Source organism: Scaptodrosophila lebanonensis, unplaced genomic scaffold (assembly GCF_003285725.1).
Source record: "Scaptodrosophila lebanonensis strain 11010-0011.00,11010-0021.00 unplaced genomic scaffold, SlebRS2 tig00001415-arrow-pilon, whole genome shotgun sequence".
In the NCBI taxonomy this organism is placed as follows: Eukaryota; Metazoa; Arthropoda; class Insecta; order Diptera; family Drosophilidae; genus Scaptodrosophila; species Scaptodrosophila lebanonensis.
Window position 1 is genome coordinate 7,113,701 of NW_022060742.1, and position 20,959 is coordinate 7,134,659.

General features: G+C 36.2%; 1 protein-coding gene across 13 annotated transcripts in view; it reads right to left on the reverse strand.

Annotated features, from left to right (window-relative positions):
- Window positions 1-20,959, reverse strand: part of LOC115633027 (hepatic leukemia factor) — a 116,510-nt gene that overhangs the window by 15,383 nt on the left and 80,168 nt on the right. For 3 of the 13 annotated variants that reach the window (XM_030530354.1, XM_030530352.1, XM_030530350.1), the window contains exons 1-2: window positions 20,358-20,634; window positions 17,995-19,562 (exon numbers count right to left, since the gene is read on the reverse strand). The exons of 7 other annotated variants lie outside the window; for them this stretch is intronic. In XM_030530354.1, coding sequence (XP_030386214.1) covers window positions 17,995-19,279 — 1,285 coding nt within the window. In that variant the 5' untranslated portion in view covers window positions 19,280-19,562; window positions 20,358-20,634. Of the gene's footprint in view, window positions 1-7,797; window positions 8,929-17,994; window positions 19,563-20,012; window positions 20,059-20,357; window positions 20,635-20,959 lie in introns of those variants that run through there. 3 more of the 13 variants (XM_030530351.1, XM_030530363.1, XM_030530355.1) reach the window with 3 other exon arrangements.

Consider the following 20,959-nt stretch of genomic DNA (forward strand, 5'->3'; position numbering starts at 1 on the left):
CTTGCGATGGCGCAACGGTTGTGTCTGTACTTGTTGTTGTTGCTGTTACTCGTCGCTTGTTGTATTACATCGTCGTTTGTACTCTTTTATGGCTTGCTTGTATTTATGTTGTGCTCGTTCATAGCTTGTTGTTATTGTTGTTGTTGTTGTACTCGTAGTAGTCTGTGGCTTTTGCTGAAGTGCAGAAAGTGTAACACTTTCGATTGTTGGCTACACTTTTATTGTAGTTGTTTTTGTGGTTGTTGCTGTTGTTGTTGTTGCTGGCCGTGTGCATTGCATTCATTCCGCATTTGCGCTCATTTGCATTAAGCTCCATTTTTTGTTGGTTCGTGATTTTTTATTTTTTTTTTTTTGTTTTTTTGCTCTTTATTGTGTGTTTTATGTCTAATTTTTGCCCCTTTTTCGAAATTAATTATGTGTGGGAAAATTGGCTGAACACTTGATTTCCGGGTTTTGCTTTCATTTGAAAAGGCTGTTTAGACCAATATGTGAGAGCCATACAACGGGTACTGAGTGTTATGGAAATAGATCGATATGATTTCATAGAAACCTTTCAAGTACTTCCATAAATTATGCAAATTCAAAAACAAGAAGCTCTTTCGAATTAAATATAGCTTAGAAATTGAAAATGTAAGTAAAAAGTCTCCCTTAATGCTAGGAGATCTTTAAAGCATTGAAACAAGCAATATACAAATTGTAATGATAATGCGTTTTATTTAAAAGCCCGAATTGTGTTTTCACAGCTCTAGAAATGAGAGAAGATTTTACTTTACAAATTTAAAAAACAAATTGCCATCTCGGAAAACTTTTAAGACAATTTGTTGTTCGCTTGAAACACAATCAATAAAGGCTTAGTTGATGTGTTATTTGGGAATTATTGTGTACTATAACGACCTTTAAGAATTTACCATTTTAAATTATTCAACTCGGATTTGAAGCTTAATTACAAATTATGCAATAAAGAACAAATTTCATGAAAATACTTGTATGATAATTTTGACACGACTTGAAGAGCTTCAGTTAACGTTAAAGAATTGCAAAAAGGAATTAAGTCTGGTAGCTTAAAAACTAATAATAAAAAATAATAATAGCAACCCGAGAGTGAAAAAATTGTTTTACAAAAAAAAAAGGGAAATAAATAAAAAAAATAATAAAAACAATGATTCCAATTGTAATAAGAGAAAATATTTTTCCTTGGGTAAAAACTGGTTTAATGTCAGAAACAGACAGAAACTGGCATAGATGGTGGAGCTCTGAGATGATTTATTTAATTATTAGATTAATAACAAGATATTTTAAAGATATGTGTCGTCTTCAAATTACTTCGATAAATACGACGATTTATCCTCAATATTGCAGAAGAAACTATTCCATTCAATTTTTTTAGGGTATACGGTCTGTCTATCATGGACTTTCTGCTTAGAAGCACAGTTAATTTCAATTCATCACTAATATTTTTCAACTACACATTATCCTCCTTTCAATCTTTCCGCAGTCTGCTGAAGAAAACTTCAATTACAAAGCACTTGTTTCCTTTCCCCACCCGTTCGACCGACTTTCTTTTCGATTACGAAACGAATGGAAAATTATGCCAAAGCTAGCGCAAAACACTATTATATAGTACGAGTATATAGATATATTTTGCAATACTTGTAGTTTAATTGCCTCTGGCAAGAAGTGAAGTGGAAAACTGTAGAGTGGCGAAGCGAAAGTGAAACTGAAACTGAAACAGCCACGCCCCAAAGCGACACAATTAAGGTATTTGTAACATATTTGCTCCAGCAGCAGCAGCACCAACAACAACAACCCACAGCAACAACTTCCCCAACCCAATGGCCCAATTTTGTGGGGCACGTCAAGCCATGAGCCAAAATTGAAGAAAGCCAGCGAGAAATGCGAGTTAATTAGCCGAAATAAGGAAGCAAATGTTAATCATGCGCTATAAAATTATAGCGCTATCGTGCCATAAATAACGGCACCGAGACCCACATATGAGAGGTGCACAAAAACGGCGAAGGGGGGCGTGAGGCAAATTAAAACGTAATCAACACACCACACACACACATTAAGAGAGCAAAAAAAAATCAATCAACGAAAAACTGCTTCTGGTTTTCCTTCAATGTTTTTGTTGTTTTATTGTTTTTTTGCTGCTCGCTCGCACGCACGCGCTCATTGAGGCAGGCCGAGTCTTTGAAAATCTACAAAGACTGTGGCTCGTCTTTTTCGTCGTCTTCGTTGGCGCGACGTGTGAAACAATTAAAAGATTGCTCATACGCCTCGTGTTCGGATCGCTGCCACTTTCACTGATTTTTTTCATTTTTATTTCTTTTCATTTTCTTCATGCAACGGCAGTTTCTCACCTAACCACTAAACAGCGGCCAAGTCGAGCCGAGTCTTCAGCACTACTCGTATTTTTGTTGGCTTCGTTGCTTTTCGCACGTTTCTTTTCAGCGTTTTGAACAATTTTACCGTTGACGCTGACGCTGCTGCCGCTTCAAAGATTGCGCAACACTTTCTGACTGCACGTAGTTGTTGTTGCTGTTATTTCAGTTATTGTTGCTGTTGTTGTTGTTGTTGTTGTTGGTAACAGCCTCGGCCAATTGCGCATTCAGTTGCCTGCGCGCCAATTGGCAACAATCTGCGTAGACGAGCGGCAGCCCAAAACGTCGAAACGTCGTCTTGATTGAAGTAACTGTAACTTTAGCTGTAACCGTAACTGTACGTTGCATTTTGGCAGCCCCCGTATCTGGGTGAGTGTGTGACGCTATAACCGTATAGCTATAGTCATAGTGTGTGCCTGCCTTTGTTGCGCTTTCTGCCAATTTGTCTTTTGACATGTTTAAGCCACTCACCAGTTAGCTGATAAACATTTGAGGCTAAGAGCACGCAAGGAATAAAGCCGTCAATGGTCAGGCACCACGCATGATAAGGGGGGCATGAACAACAGGGGTTAGGTAAGCAGCATTTAATTTGTACGCTTAGAGGGCCCTAAGACTCAATTGCATCGCATTACAAAATAGAATTGGAATGAGTCCCGAATTATGATCGAACGTTTTTAAAAGTCTTTTGAAAAAGGAATTAAAGGAACACAACATACTTGTAGCATTAAAGTAAGACACCACTTAGCATGAAAAGAATGTTTGGCAATTGCAAAATTTCCTCACAAATATGTCAAATTTGTATTCTGACAAAATTATTATTTTAATCATTCTGATCAGAGCTCTGGTCAAGTTAGGGCAGAGTTCTTCTTCTAAAGAAAGTTGACATAAGCTAGGCAAAAGGGCTGAAATTTAGGGATAGCTAAAAGGATCTCCGGGTTGAAGAAGGAGTTTAAATCGCTAAACTATCCTTAGTCATTGTTATTAAAGAAAACAAAAAAGAATTTAATAAATAGTAATAAACTGAATGTACTGGAACTAATTAAGTAAGATTACAAATTATTTAATAGCTCTAAAGCAATTTGGGTAGATTATTTAATCCCTATTAGACCTATCTAAGATCGTGGATACACAAAAGACTGCCAAAACTCTACTGCTTATAGTTAATGACAATTTTAAGAAGTATTTAAATATATTTTTCAAACCTACTTATACCTTTGCATGTCTATAAACTTCTATAGCTATATGACTCTGAAGCAACAGAGAATAAATGCGTAGTTTCGAAATCATATATTAGTTACTTATCGCTTTACACAGTTCGAAAGCGAATTTAAAAAGCATTTTGGTATTTTAAGTGGAAAAGTAATGTTCGATAAAAGCTGCAGCTTTATGTGCGTTCAATTATCATTTAATCCCATTTGAATGTTGAGCTCACTATCTCCAACTGATCGCAACGAAAACAATTTGCTTTTCATATCAAAACATTGCCGGTCATCCATTCAATTTATTTCCGCTGAATAAATACAAAAAAAGCACCACAGTTTTGACAGTCATCATTGCTTGGTGTGTCAATTGTAAACTGCTGTGTATGTGTAGATTCAAGAAATGAAAAAGTACTTCGAAATTAGCATTCTTCTTAAATTAATCGAATTTAGAGTTGCAGTTAAAACCCACCAACATGTTTTTGAAAGGAAGGCATAAAAATGAATTGTTTTCCTTACTTTCCTTCATAAATAATGAAACTTTTAATAGAAAAACTGAAATAAAATCTAAGCACTTAAAATAATTCATTTTTTTGTAAAAATTTATGCAGCTAATCAAAAAGTAACAGAAAAATGTAAGACTTTCTCAAATTGACTCTAGAAGGTATAGTTTTTATCATCTTAGTTTAAAATTGATAAGTTGTAACAATAATATTTTATTTTTCCTTCTATTTCACTCTCAGAATCAACGCAAGTACGTTAGATATCTATTCACACTATAACTTCATATTTTCCTGATGAGCTTCAGCACAACTCCATAGGAAATCATATCAGCAGAACTGAGTAACTAATTAAACGAGTTAAGCGATAAATTTAAAAATTTACCCTTTTTTCATATGTATACTAATATTAATATGAAATTTGCAAGGGTACGAAAATAGTTATAGATACTCATTTCTTCAAACTTTCGCAGAATTTCCTTAACCTAACACAACATTATAAATAACTCGATTCTCCCATTATACGCGCTCGACATTTATTACCAAACTATTTCTATGTGTCGGTATAAAAGGAATTTTGGCACACACTTCTCAGCTGCTTTCGTATGCAAAATGTTTGTCTCGCCTTTAAATAAAAGCTAAAATATAGTATGATTATGAATGAGAAAAGCACAAATTATGCGCATTAACAAATTTGTTGGACTTAACTTTCGAATAAATGGACAAATTTTTGTTGCTTTTTTCAGATAATATGGTAGTATGTTTCCCACTCTGGGAAAGAAGAAGTCAAAAATAAAACTACAACAAATAATATTATCCAAAAAAAAAAAAGAAGAAAAAAATGAAAAAGAAAGAAAGAAATGAATTTAAAAACTGCCGAAAAAGTGAAAGTTAATTTTTGTGATGTTGCTAAGCCGGCAGAGCAGAGCAGAGCAGCTGACGACGCCGACTGCGGCAGAGGCGGCGACAACGCTCAATGAAAGTAAAAACGCATTTTCGGCAGCCAAAGTTATATATGAATTTGATATTGTTGTATTGTTGTTGTTTTTGTTGCCTTGGCTTTGGTCACTTAAATAAATTATGCCGCAATGTCACATTCGGACGGGGGACTGGGGGGGGCAGCCGAATGGCGCTGCCAAAATTGCCCTTTTGTGTGGATAGGCTGTAAAAGTGGAACTTGTTGTTTTCTTTCTCGCCATTCCATTTTCTTTCTTATATTCGTTTATCTTTGCAATAAAAAAGAAACAGAAGTAACAGCGAAATGCGCCAACAAATGTCAGATAAAAGTTGTGATAACAAAATGGCCAACACAAAAGGCCAAAACTGATCAGGACTGGTCAGCGCACAGTGGGCTTAAATTGCTTCGCTTAATAAATAAAACAAAAGATTATACTCTTTTTTTTGGTTTTTTTTTCCTTTTCTTCGCAAGAAACGAAAGTTGTCTGAAAATGTCGCCAGCCAGCCAGTGGTTGTTTGTGTTGTTGTTGTTGGCCCTTGCGCTTGAAAGCAAAAGTGATTGTCTCTCGAAAGGGGCCCAGAGGCTGTGTGCAGGGTCGAAAGTTGAACCGTCAATTGCTCGCGGAAATGTCAAAAGTGAGGTCAACCGAACCCTGAGCCCATACAAGCAATCGATTTAAGCCGACTGGCCGTCCACCCCCACCGTTCCAGGGTTGCAATAATTAGTCAAGCGTGCAATTAATTCGAGAAATGGCAAAAGAAGACATTGCGGTTGCAAAGAAAAACAAGCAAGAGGTGTCAAAAATAAGGAAACATTTTGTATCAAGGGCAACAGCAACATGCTGCTTTGAAACAGTAACTGGCAGCATGTTGCCAAAGCAAATGTTGGGGCAACATGTGAAATGCCAAGCCAAAACTTATGTTCCAAATTCAAAAGTGTTCGAAAATTTTCTAATTTCAACATTTGTTGTTGTTCTCGGTTGGTTTTTTTTTTTTGCTTTGAAGCAATTGTAACGTATTGGTTAATATATGTTGAACTTAATTATTAAGACCAGTTAGAAGTTTATGCAACATCCTGATATTAGGCAACAATTGGCAATATGTTGCCAAATGAAATGCTGAGGCAACATATGCTTCATGTGAATGAATGGATATTATTTGAAAATCGCATATATCTAAAATCTTCGCTATCTAACTCTCCTAATCTTCCGCCTTCATTTATAATTTACTTAAATTTCAGTGCTCTTTGATTTAAGTTTGTTTTAAAACTTTATGTTCTATATTCAAAATTTAAATAAAAACATTAACTTTTTGTATGCTAAGAGTATTCAAAGGGCAGTAAATTAACTAATATTTTATAAATTGCTTTCAAGTTAATATGTTTTTGAAACAACAATTTTATTAATGGTTGTAAAATTGTTTACTTTCAAAATAATTAGAATTTAAAATGTGTCATCGCTGGCATTATTAAAGATTAAGAAAATAAAATAAATCTTTGGCACAATTTCAATTGAATTTGAAATATTAATGTCAAAAATTGGCGACTAAATCTTTGCTGTGAACAATTAAAAACGCAAAGACGTGTATATAGGTTTGTGTCTCTTCCAGTTGTCGCCTTTTTTGTTTTTAAAGTCAAATATAAAGTTCAATGCATGAATTGAAATCTCGTTTGACTGAATTTTTAACGACTTCCATTTAATTTGCATTGCGAGTATAAAATATATATGAGAGTTAGAGGCAATCGCAATGAGTTTCATTTTGAAGTCAACAAAGGCAAAGGGCGAAGAATTAAAGCATAATTGCTTTTAACTTTGTCCGGAAAATAAAAGTAAAACTTTCAAGACTTAAGTTAAATTATTTGCTATTTTATGTTATTCATGCAGAAAACTATAGTTCATTACTACTTTTTTATTACAAGTTTTAATTTATTGCCAATTTACTTTAATGATTTATTTTAAAGACAATATTTTACATATAAAAATGATTTCCTTGTTTATGAAAATTTTTGAAAAACTTTCAATGCATTCGTATTCTTACTACTTTATGTACTATATGGCTATATTTTCGCATAGAATTCTTAATGGTTTTATGAATTTCTGAATGCTTTTAAGAAATTTGTTTGCCAATTATTTGGCTGTCTGACCATAGCTTAAGCTGCTTAAGAACGTGCTCAAATAGTTGTATTCTATATATTTACTTGTATATTCATTTGCAATATACAGGCACGACCCAGAATTTGGAAGGTTTACAGGTTCGTTATAAATTGGTATATAATCTAAATTTTCATGAACATTTCAACAATTAATTTGTATTCTTTGTGCATTAAATAAGTAATTGTTTCATATATTTTTTTAATCCACGGAATACAATATTATATTTATTATCACCTTCAAATAAAAGAAAAAATGTGTAATAATGTAAAGTCAAAATGTTTCACAAAATAAATGCCTTTCCAACATTTTGATGTTTGCTTTAAGCTGGGTTTGCATTTTGCTCATTCGTGTGCTCATACCCTCGAAAAGCCCGTGAGTTTACGCTCGTGGGTAATACATGTGAGCAAAGTGAAAACGCCTACCCGAGCACTCTCCGAGCACTGATCACAATAGGTGTGTCTAATCCTTTTCAGCTTGTATTTCTACTCAATGAGCAGTTACTGCGACGCCTGGTTTTAGGCGCCTTTTCGCAGCTCATATTTAAGAGTGATTAATTGCTTAAAAGTTAATTGCAAGCCCCGTTAGTATTTTTTCATATTTGCCATACCATTCAGATAATTTGCGTGTTGTTTCCACAGCTGTTGGACTTGGAATTGTGTCCAACGATTGTTGTCGTCGCCAGCATTGTTGCTGTTGTTATTATTATTGTTTCCGACAACTCCATTGTTGCTGTTGTTGTTGTTATTGCTGTTTCCATTATTATTATTGTTGTTGTTGTTGTTGTTGATAACGCCCACCAAACTGTTAACCAAACTATTCTCATGCGCCTGTTGTTGTTGCGCCACTGTGGCCGCCGTATTGACGGTGGGCGTGGCAGTTGCTGTCACTGATGTGAGATTCGCATTTGGTGTGGCTGGATTGTTGTTGTTGTTGTTGCTGTTGTTGTTATTGGTGGTCGCTGCATGATTATTGATTATAATGTTGAGATTGTTGTGATTGAGTATGGTATTGTTGTTGTTGTTGTTGCTTGAAACATTGCCGCCATTGCTGCCATGTTGTTGCAAGTTGTTGCTGAGATTGTTGGCAGCGACAGCGACAACAGCCGCTGCAGCGTTCACATTGACATGCGCCAAATGTTGCAAGTGGTGTTGCAGCAATTGCGTGGGCGGTGGCAGGACAGGGTTACCATTCACATGCGTAACAACAGAGTTGCCATTATTACTGTTTAAATTGTTAAGCAGTTGCTGCTGTTGCGTCGCCACATGTTGCATGGTGTTGCGCAACAGATTGTTTGTGTTGCCAAGGCTGTTGTTGATGTTGCTGAGATTATTATTATTATTGTTGTTGTTATTGCTGGCAATGTTGCTGAGATTATTCTGACTGCTGTTGCTGCCATTATTATTATTATTGTTGTTGTTGTTGCCGCCTGTCAACAAATGTGGCAAGTTGTGCACCACCTGTAGCGGCAAGCTGCTTAGCGGTGGCAATGCGCCCGTTTGCGACATGTTACCCAGCATTTGTTGTTGCTGCTGCTGTTGATGTTGCTGCTGCACATTTTGTAGCAATTGCAATTGTTGCTGATGCTGCAGGCTATTGTGTGACTGTTGCTGTTGTTGTTGTTGCTGCAACGCCAATGCTGGCGGCGCCATTTGGTAGTCCATTCTCATAGCGGCCGCAAATGTGTGAGCAACAGCATCAAAATGTTGCCAGCTAGAGAAATATTTGCGCTTTTCTTTTTAAATTTCAGAAATGCTTGTTTTATTCTGTTGCTGTTATAGTTTTATGTATTTTTGCACAAATTTATTTTTAATTTTAAACATTTTTTGTTGTTGCAAGATTAATAGTTGTTGTTGTTTTTTTCGTTTTGTTTGTTGTATTGTGGTTACTATTTAATAAAATTTTAAATTCTTGCTCTGCTCGTTCGCCGCACACGCCAAAACGAAAAGCTTTTTATCGCACGCGCGTTTTTCTCACACACACACAAGCGCACACTAGCACACACACACACACAGCCCTCGAACGACAACAAACTGCACGCGCAAATGTTGTTGCTGTTATTGTTGCTGTCGCCCGCTCGTTCTAATTGTTTGAGTATCAACAACAACAATAGCAACAACAACAACAACTGCTTGAAGCTTTAAGCTGAGAGACGAGACGGTCTCCGAGCTTACAAATTATTCTGAGCGAGCAATTTTTAGTTTCGTTTTTTGCAAATATCGCGACAACTTTTTTTGCACAATTCTTCTATTATTATTATAGTTGCCTGCGCTTTTTTTATTGTTTATTTTTTGTTTTGTTTGCTCAGTCTATTGTGTATTTGTATTTGTTGTCAACTATTTCGCGTACTTGTTTGGGTGGCGGTTGAATGGGAACTTAGGCTGGGCAGCCATTTTAAGGCGGTCGAGGAGGCGGAGAAGGTAGGAAAGGGGGTGCAAGTGGGTTCTCGCCGCTTGCCGCTCGCCGCTCGTTGTTCGTCGTTTGAATGAGAAAAGTTTGACCTTGAACGAGGAGGCAGCGACAAAATGCTATGCGTTTTGCTATTTGTACGACGATCTCGTCGTTATCGTTTCTGTTTTGTGAGGGGGTTTCAAATTTGTTCGCTGGCTACTGTAGTTGTTGTTGTTGCTGTTGAGAGGCGGGCGCACTTTTCTAGCGTATGTGTGTGTGTGTGTGTGTGTGTGTGTGTGTGTGTGTGTGTTCTATGTGGGGCGCTCTATAGCCACCCATGCCATGTAGCATGTGGTTTTTAATGATTTGTATTTATGTTTTTGGTTGGCTGTTAATTTCATTTCATTCTGGAATTTGTTCGCGTATTTTTATCAAATAAAGCATTTTTTATTTGTTAAATTATTTGTCAGCTCTGGTTTCTTATTTCTACAAAATTTGTTTATACATAAAAATTCTTTTAAACTTGTTACTATCTTTATCATTGATTAGTATTTATATTTTAATGTTTTTTAAATTTTTTTATGTAAGCTGTTTATTTGATTTATTTCGAAAAATTTGCTTGCAACTCAAATTCATTCATTTAAATTCATTTTATATGAAATTTCTGTACCTATGTATTTTCTTTGAGATTTGTTTAATAAATAAATTTAGTTAAGCCAAGTTAATAAAAACATAATTTCTCTATGTAGCTCTTTCATTTTTAAGCTTTTTTTAATTTATACAACTGTCTACTGTTCTCAAGTTATTAGAATTTAAGTAAAGTTTTTCATCTCAAGAACAAATTTTGTAACATTTATTTTCTTATTATTTATTGTTTATTTTCGTAATTGTTTAATTATTTATTTTGTTTTTGTATTATTTGTTTTAATTATTCATTTTAATTATTTACCTATTAATTATCATTTTTACATTTATAAATATCTTTTTTTTATTATTTATCTATTAATTATAATTTTTACTTTTATCAATTTTTTTGTATTATTTTTGAAACAAAACTAAAGTGCCAGAATTCCAAAATAACGGTTAGTTTTTGTTGACAAATGTAGTAAATCTTTTTATTCATTTTAATTAAATAATAATGAATTATTTATTTTTTTCAATTCTGCATTGAATTTGCATTCTTTTATCTTTTGTCAAATAATCATTTTGTACGCACATATAAATTATATGTTTTAAATATTTTGGTTTATTTATATGAGCCCAAATGTTTATTGATTTAGAGTATTTTAAAATTAATGTTTTACTTTTAATTTAAAAGGAAATTTTTGGTTAATTTAAGTACGCACATTAAGATGTAACTGTCAGTTTTTTTAATATATTTATATCTCATATTTGTGTACAATTTAATTTTCACCAACAATTTTGTGTGCCTTAATTTAGTACAACAAATTTATATTTGTATTTGCCTTGCCAATTTCACGTTTCGTTTATCGCTTTGTATACGATGTTGTTGTTTGCCATTTGAGATCTTTTGGTTTCTATTTTATTTTCTTGAATTCCTAATTAGCACTGCACAACAAGCTGTAGAGATGGGATGAGATGATTTCAGATGATGAAGACGAGACGAAACGCGTCGAGTCGAGTCGAAACGAGACGAGACAAGCAGTTAACATTTTACAATGATTTATTTTAATACATTTATTAAACAACACACACACACACACAAATATATATATTCACATATGTATATATAAATCGGGGGAGAAGAAGGGCTGCCGCTGGCACTGCCACTGCTGCTTCTTCAACTTTGCCACAGCGAAAACGAAAGTTCAGAGGTTCGCACACCGATTCGAAAGCCGAGTTACTGCTGCTGTTACTGTTGTTGTTATTATTGTAGCTGTTACTGATTTAGCCGTGAACCGAACCGGCGCCGACGGACTGCGAACGTTGAGTGAACGCGCGCGTCTCTTGCAATGAAAACGCAGCCGCAGCCCAAGCAGAAGCAGAAGCAAAAGCCCGAAAGCCCAAGCAAGGCAGCAAGCGCCAGCGCCACGGCGACTGTGCCGCTAGCGTCAAAGCCAAACTTGAAACCCGAAAGCATGGAAACCACCATAAACAACAGCAACAACAACAACAACAGCAGCAACTACAACAACAACATTGTTGCTGCTGGTGCTCCGTCTTCTGCCTGCTCTTTCACATTTCGGCATTGCGTGTTGTTTGGGTTTCAGTTTTGTTTCTTTTTCTATACCCTACATACTATATAGGTACATGTATGTATTCTGGATCAGCATAGCAAGGTGGCACGTCGACTAATTTGCACCACAACAGGTAGACTGATTAGGCTTTATGTATATGATTTGTTTTGAATCATTTTCGAGATATAATTGAATATTAACCACGAATTGAGGTGTTGTCGGGTCCATGTATCTATCCAAGAAATAAATTATAATCTAACTGATTTATTTAATAATGCTAATAATAATAATAATTTGTTTTTTAAAAAATGACGAACATTTCTAGACTGATTACATTTAATTTCAAGCTTTTTTATGATTAGTATTTTTAACTAATACATATAGTAGACTTAAAAGTATCAAAAACTAAAGTACTTGAATCACTTGTTTGCTCTAATTAAATAAAAGGTTTATATTTAAAAGAATTATACATTTATTGTGCGGATTTTAATAGAAAATGTTGAATGCTTCAGTATTGTTATAATCACTATCTTTGTTAATCGGTATATTATTAAGTACTTGTTTAGTTAAAGGAATGTAAGCTTTTGATTTTATACTTGAAACAAGTATTTTCGCACTCACCCAACTATTAAGTACAACTTGTCTTATCTAAACGCCACTGAGATAATTAACTCATAAATTTTTATAGCACCCAACGGTGAAGTAATTACATTTCGTAGAATATCTGTTGGGTTTATTAAGGTAATCAACTTAATCAAACTTCATATTTACTTATGCTTTTATAAGTGACTCATCGATTCACTTTTTCCGAAAGCTGCCATGGGAACAACAGCCATACTAAAAAACGATCGTAGTAGAGTTTTCTTTATTACGATATGGTATTCAAAAATGATATTTTTAGTTTTTTTTTTTATCATATTTTCAAGATTTATAGAAATACCTGTCATTGAAACTATGAATTACAAGTGACGAGTGTAGCGTATATAAATGGTCGTGCCTGCGCGACTCTAATATTCGACTCATTCTTTTTTTTTTTTTGCGCATTTCGCTGTTTACTTTCTTTCGCGCAGTCCAAGCAGCCACAGCAAGCGACGATGGCTCTCAGTGTGAGTATATATATGTGTGTATATGTGTGTTGGGGCTTCTTCGTGTGCTACAAAAAAAGCTGTTGCCGATGTTGTCGCCACGCTTCGTGAGTGACTCGTGAGACGAACTGCATGCGGAAGCGTCAGTGCTTTATATGTGCTTAGATTTTCCGACGTGTAGTTTGTTTTTCGCACAGCGATAGCGCCAGCGCCAACAGCAACAGCGACGCTAGCAGCGACGCCAAACGTTTTGTTTTGAGTGATTTTATGTGAGTGTGTTTGTCTATATGAGTGTGTGTGTGTGTGGGGCGGAAGCTTTTTCATTTGTTTTGAGTGCGCTTTTTCACTCTTCAGACTGCCTGAGACGGGTACTGATTATTAGTTGGTGCTCTAGGCTTTGATGCACTTAACGAGTATTAGTCTTAAATACGATAACTAACAAGCTTACCAGCCAAGTGGACAACATAATAATGTCATATTATATATGTATATATGCACAAATAATAAAACGCAGTCACTTGTCATAGTGGGAGACGCGCATTGGTAACAAAAAACACAGAACAAGTCAAACACTTGAGTGCGAAGATTTGCTTACCTGCAAAGAGAAGAAAGAATTATGGAAATTAAAATGTGTACATTATTTAATTACGAACTGAAAGTCAACAATATTGACAATATACAGTAAAACATCTGGTATGACATACATACTCGTAATGGGGCAAATATTTAATTAGATTTTGCAGTTTTTACAACCTTTGGCAGTGTTTATACACTATTTTGTATAATAATACAATAATATTCTGTCAGATAGTGCAATAGATTTAGAATTTGTTTGTGTAAATTTTATTACAAATATTTGTTTTATGTAGAATTGCCTTTGATATATTTTGGATTTTTAAAGCTTCAACTTTAATCTTATATTTAATAATACCAATCAGATCCTAGATTGTATTACGAACAAGTTCATGAATAAAAAAATATGAAACAAATTAAAAAATCGCACTTTTGAAATCAAAAAGTAGGTTTGTAGGTTTGTTTCTAATAAATAAAGTTATTTAAATTCAAACCAATTATGGTTTTATCGAACTGTTAAGCTTTAATGCTGCTAAGTTAAAGAATTTATGTAAACAATACACATATTTAGTATTTTAGTATTTCCCCTATTTGAAATAAAGAAAGTAAGCAAAATTGAAAGCTAATTAAAATTTAGATATATTCCAAAACATACTATATAGTGAATGCACGCTTTTATTGTATTTTTTTGAAACAGTTCGAAGCTAAACGCAGGCAAAAGAGCTGAAATAATGAATCGCTATTGCTTTGACATCGCTCAGAAATTTGCATATTCACAACAGATGTGACTTTGTAGGCGTTACATTCAGACGGATCGCACCAAAAACCAAACCAAACCAAAATAAAATGAAATTGAATGAAATGAAATGCGCGTCAAGCTGCGCTTCTCACCGAGCTCTGAGGTGAAATTTTTCAAGTTTTGTATCGCCAGCAATCGAATATAAACGAGTCTGTTTCATTTGGGGAAGCGTTGAATTTCATTTATTTATCTGTTACTGCAGTGAAAATTGCAAATATGACCTTATAAAGGCAGCCCGCTTCAGTGGGCGGCTTTGAGGTACAGCAGCGGCAAGGGCGTGGGGGGGGGGCGAAGGTGGGGGAAGTGCGCTCACCACGGGGGCTCATATTTTTTGCGATTGACAACGGTAGCTGCGCTCGCTATGGGTGGGCCCCAAAGCCTCAGCCCGAACCCAAGCCAGAGCCAGAGCCCGAGCCCAGCTGCATTTCGTGTGGGTGTGCCCAATTACCTTTATTAGGCATACTACTATATATGTGTTCATATGTATACATTTTTTTCCTGGCACTGTCAATTTGTAATAAATATGAAAAATATATAAGAGAGTGCAATACGTTGTAAAAGTTAAAACAATAGAACTAATTGAAAAGCAATTTCTAAAAGCTTTGCCAATGCAAAAAAAGTATAGTTGAGACTCGATCCAATTGTTCGACAGTATGAACGTCTTTGAATTGCATACTTCTTCAGTTAAAGGGGCCAATAGTTACATTAACAATGCGCAGATATTTTAGATTATGAAGTTCATTAAAGATTTTTAGCTTGGGTATCACATTTTTGTATGTAGCTAAAATTATAGGCGCTCACATTCTCTCTTATTCACGCCTCTAATCAATTTTCAACCATTTTAAACCAATTTGTTATAGTTTTTCCCATTAAGTTTTTCATACTTGGCAGAAATAATTTAAAATCCATGCCAAAATCCTCTGAATAGTAATGAAAATAAATCTTATACTCGATCCAGCTGTTCGATGGTATGAATGTCTTTAAATCGTAAATTACAAAAGTTAAAGATGCCGAAGCTTTTTTATACAAAAATTTGAACATGGCCATATTTTATTTTGACCTATTTAGTTACTAACACTAAGGATTGCAAAAGTCTTGCAAAAATATTTAAAAAGGCAACTGTTCTGCACACTGAATTATTGCGCCAATATTTCAGATTATTAAGATTTTGTTTTTTTTCAGTTTTTGCAATGTGCGCTCTAAATCACATTTTATTTGAAGTGTACGTTCTAATAATTCACCCACTAAGTTACCGCACAACATCAACCTGATTTAAAAATGCTGCCGCAATGAATTGAGTTCACTTTTCCCTTTCCTCCTTTTGCTCTCCGCGAATGCAGCACAAATGGCATTGAACGGATGATGGCGGCCAAAAATCTAATCAAAGCAAATGCATTCATTGGACTCTGACTGACCAAAAAGCATGTGAATACAAAAGGCCCAAATGGTTAGGCAGCGGCCAAAATGGCGGCCAAATGGCAGTCCAATTGCACAAAATTTGATGAGCGACCTAAAAACGTTTTAGTTGTTTTCCTTTTCTCACATACTCGTACATCCCACAACTCGTCCTCGTCTGTGTCGCTTTATTAGATGAATTTACAATTTTTCCACATCGTTCCAAATGCATTAAAATTGCAAATTTTACGTTTTGTCAAACAATTTTCCGGCACGAATCGAACCCAAAACAAGTCCAATGGGCGAGACCGCACGAGTCTAGCCTCTGAATGCGGCGAGTGTTGCGAATCGCTGAGTTGGAGAGCACACAAGTCTAAGCTTTAAGTACAACTTTTGTCCTAGGTCGTCGCTTATCAAATGATAATGCGACCCTTGGGGCGATGTTAACAAAAACAACTTCATAGAATATTTGGTGAGGTTTGGGTTTTTGAAAGAAATGCGCGTATACAGCGCACATTTGTAATTAAATTTTTATTGCGGTAGGGCGGCTCAGTTTGCTAAAAACTTAACTGTTCACGCGCTCTCCCGCATTCTCCGCTCTCTCCCTCACACACACACACACACACACACAGGCTGTGCTCCCATGTGCGTGGCAAGCTTTTGCATTGCGCTTAACAAGCTTAAAAAGCGATGCGCTGCGACGTTCTCAGCGCCGCTGATGATATCAGCCACACTTAAGACGCGGGTGCGAGCGAGACGGAGCATTGGGCCAACAAAAATGTGAGACTACTTGTGCAGATAATACTAGGGGGGTGCATCAGGCACACACACACACACACAGTCCCTCACATGTCAGCTGCAACAACAACAAAAAATAAAATATATGAATAACGAGCTAGCCTGTCAGAAAATTTGTCTCTAAAATAATATACCTAGACAATTATATAGAAGTGGCTTGTTTTAGACACGTACAACATTTTTCCGGCAGATGCCATAACATTCTGAAAGGTACGCAGTTTTCTATATGTAATAGGGAAAATAAATTTAAATTATTTAGCAGCAATAGCAAGCATTTTAGAACAAATGTTAATCTTTGAAAGCGATTTCATCTTCTGATGAAAATATAATTACATATAACGCGTGGAGTAAAAGAAGCCCTGCTAGCCGTACTTTTCCAGCTATCTATACTTCAGATTATGCAAAATATTCTCACGAGAAGTTTATAAGCAAAAGGGTTTCTTATTTCTGAGACGATTGTCCCAATGGCTCCTAAATGACAGCAGAGTTTGATGAAACTTGAAGAAAAAGTGTTGTGTGAATCAAAACATTTTGAGAATGTTTTCAAAGCAAGTTTTTTCCAATGATTTGCTTGCAACAAATAAAATACTTCTTTTCTTTATAGCGAAAAAACTTCATTTGTTATTTATATAAATAAGATAAGAAAATATTAGAAAAAGAAATAGTTTCTTAAACACGTATTAAGCATTTAATTACTTTACATACTATACTTCTGTAAAAAGATACTACCTTTTCGAACAAGCTACATGAATAATTTCGTTTCATTTAAATCTTCAAATTATTTAAAATCAGGTTTTTGTATCATATCTACTTATGTATAAAAGGTTCCCACTTAGACAGAAAACTATTTCTAATTAAACGGAATTATAACGAGGCGTAGAAATTAATGCCTCTTTAGAGTATACTATATACTGATGGGTTCACAAAAATCACCCCTAACTGAAACATATATTGGTGAATCAAAAAATGTTAACCAAACCGTTAGGGTTCAACAGCATTGAACATTATGGACATTAATTTGCTTTTTAAGAAAATATGAGAGAAGATTGCATTTCTTAATAAAAAAAACCCCCCAATTTTGAGGATTTGGTATTTGGAAAACTCTAAAGTATTGTTACCAATTAATTAAGACGACAATTTTCGCTTGGTCCGTTTCTTGGGTACAATTCATACCATTTATGGGAGATTTCAGATGAAGAATCTATACAATTTCAACCCAAAAATTTTTACTTTAGGCATTTCAGCAACGACTGCAATTCGGAGTAAAATGGTATACAACAATTTTCATATTTATTTTAGACACTTGTAAGATGTCTATAACTATCCTCGTATACATATACGATGTATCACGTAATGTTTGAGTGGAAAATGTTGTTGATCTCAAAATAAGCACAAATGGAATATGAACTCTGGGTATAATTTGTGAAGTCTGCAATTGTCAGGTTATATGGTATATGAACTCTTATTTATTAGATATTAGATAGATATTTGTATCTGGCTAATATTAGTACAGAGTATGTGAAATTTCAACACACTTTGGAGGCACAAATTGATTTGCGGACACGCACCTGAGCTGGAGGGCTGGAAACGCGCCTTGAGGCTGTTCAAATGATTTTGATGCTCGTTGGCAATGACGGCGGCGGCCACGGCACCTGCCACATGTTGCACGCTGGGCACATTGCTGTTGTTGTTGCCATTGCTGCCATTCGAGCCGTTATTGTTGTTGTTGTTGCTGCTATTGTTGTTGGCGCTGTTGCTGATATTCGCAGTGATGTTGCCACCCGCATTGTTGTTGATATTAACAGGTCCATTGTTGTTGTTGCCAGCACCACCACCACCACCGCCACCGCCACCACCAACAGCAGCGCCACTGGCAGCAGCAACTGCCGCAGCGGCGGCGGCATTGGCCACCGCATTGGCGCTCTCTTGGCCGTGCATGAAGTTGCGCTGATAGTGCGGATTCTCATTGTAGATGCGCTGGTAGGTGAGCGTCGGCAGCGTCCACGAGTTGTTGGTCTTGTAGTGGAAGTTTCCGGTGCCGAAAATGGAATGGGTGTTGGTATTGGAGGCTGCTGCGGCGGCGGCGGCAGCCGCTGAGGAGAGTGTGTGGGCGAGTTGGGCCGCATGTGCGGCATGATGTTGTTGTTGTTGCTGTTGCTGCTGCTGCTGTTGTTGCTGGTGCTGGGCATGTTGCTGTTGCTGCTGATGATGCGCATGCTGCTGCTGCTGCTGTTGCTGTTGGTGCGGATGCTGATGTGGATGATGGTGCGGATGATGGGGCGGATGATGCACCAACGCATGCGAATGATGCTGCTGGGCGTGTTGCTGTTGCTGTTGTTGCTGCTGCTGCTGCTGAGCGTGATGTGTGTGTTGTTGCAATTGTTGCTGTGCTGCAGCCACAGCTGCCACATGTTGCTGATGCACATGCTGCTGCTGCAAATGCTGCTGATGCTGATGCAAGGCCTGCTGTTGCTGTTGCGCTTGCTGCTGCTGTTGTTGCTGCTGCTGTTGCAGCGTCCAGGCGCCCGTGCTGGACTTGCCAGAGTCATTGCTGCTGACGCTGCTGCGGTGGTTGTCCAATGTATTGGATGAGCCCGTCATGCTGCCATCGTTGCCGCTATCGCTGTTGGCACTGCTATGGTTGCCATTGTTGCTGCTGCTGCCAGCATTGCCACTGTTGTTGTTGCTGCTGCTGTTGTTGCTATTATTATTATTGTTGTTGTTGTTGGCACCGCCATTGCTGTTGTTGGCAGCCGCTGCTGCGGCCACCTGCGAGTTCAGCTGCTGAAAATACTGCGTTAAGGTGGCATTCGCCTGCTCCTGAGCAAAGAAGCTTGCCGAATCGGAGGACATGTTGCCCGTCAGTTCACTTTTCTCTCACTTTAAACACTTTCGAACACTTTTTATTGGTTCTGGCTAAGACAGACCACTTAGGTGGCCACTTCCTTGAAACTGAGCAAGTTGTATTTGCTAAGTAGCAATGTGATTTTTGCTGGCAGACCAAAAGTCTTGCGCATTTTCAGTATTTGCACTTTTTAGCACTTTTCAACACTATCGCACAATTCTTATTTGCCTGATTGGTTATCATTTAGTTGTCATTAGTTTTTAGCAGCCTCTCATATCTGAAAATATTGTGCTTTCATTTTACAAATCCAGATTAGTTTCACAGATCGTATAAAGCCAATTGTGTTTCTGTGACTCATAGAGTCGAGAGATAATGTTCTATATGGCCGTGACATGATATGTATAAAATGGCTTCGATGCGATTTGATTAGTTTCGAATGAAGATGACTGGCGACTTTGCTTAGGAATAAGAAAAGGCATTGTTTTTCGTTTGCAATTCAGTTCAATTAATTTTACTTTAATAATAAGTTTTTTGTAAATTGAAATATTTTCTGTATTTGCGAATTTAATAATAATTTGATTCACCTCTTTTTGGGCTTAAATGTGCGCAACAAAATTTTAAAAACAATTTGAAATCTAATTAAAATTTTTTTAAACATAAAACAAATAAATTATTATTTGCCAAATCAATTGAAATATGTTTGTAAGGAAAAGAAATAAGGTTTATAAAGCCATGTAATACCTTTTCTTATTCGGTTTATGTTTTAAAATGTTTATTTTTTTGTTGTTTAGTTTTTAAAAATGCGTAGATAATGTTGTTGTTGTTTTCTGCTTGTTAATTAATATGCGTTTATGAGCGTTGTTTGTAGTTTAAATTTTCAAAAATTAATTGATATTTGTTTGTATGGAGAAATTAAAATAAAATTAAACTGTTTGAAAAGGGATCCATAACTTTATTTTTAACAAATTTTATTTGTTGTTATTGTTGTTATTGCTTGTTATTTGTTGTTTGTGTTTCCTTAATTCAAGCGGCACTCAGCAATAACTTTTCCATACACACACACACAAATTTTCATTTTATATATACATAGATTATATAGATGTTCCACTTTGAAAATTCTATGCAAACTATATAGTTGTGCATATAGTATTCGATCTAGTATGTAGATATATATATTTATATATATCTGGCACTCTGCTCGAAAGCCTTTCACAGTTGCTTGATTATTTGTATTTCTATTTGTTGATATCAATTGATATATATTGTATTTTTTATATCTTGGCAATTTTCTCGGCAATTTATTAGTGGCCGTGCAATTTTTCACGCCGAGCGGTGAGCGCACTGCGAAATATACGGAGAATTCCACGATTTTGACATGAGAACGCGATGCGACCGAATGCCGGCCGAGGCTCGACTCAACCGTTCAGGCAGCTAGACGGCTGTTTGCGAACAGCGCTGCCGTCGCCGAAGCCGAAGTCGGCAGCAGCGTCGCAGTCGACGCAATCGTCGGCGTCAATGCGCCAAAGCACCCCTTTGGCACCACACACACACACACACACACAGACACAGACACATACCCATATGACTTATTATTTATTAACAACAGCAAAAATAATTTTGTGCAGCGAAAATTGCAATTTTCTGCAAGTAAGTAAAATACGAGTTTTGGAGACTTACGTAAAGGGCGA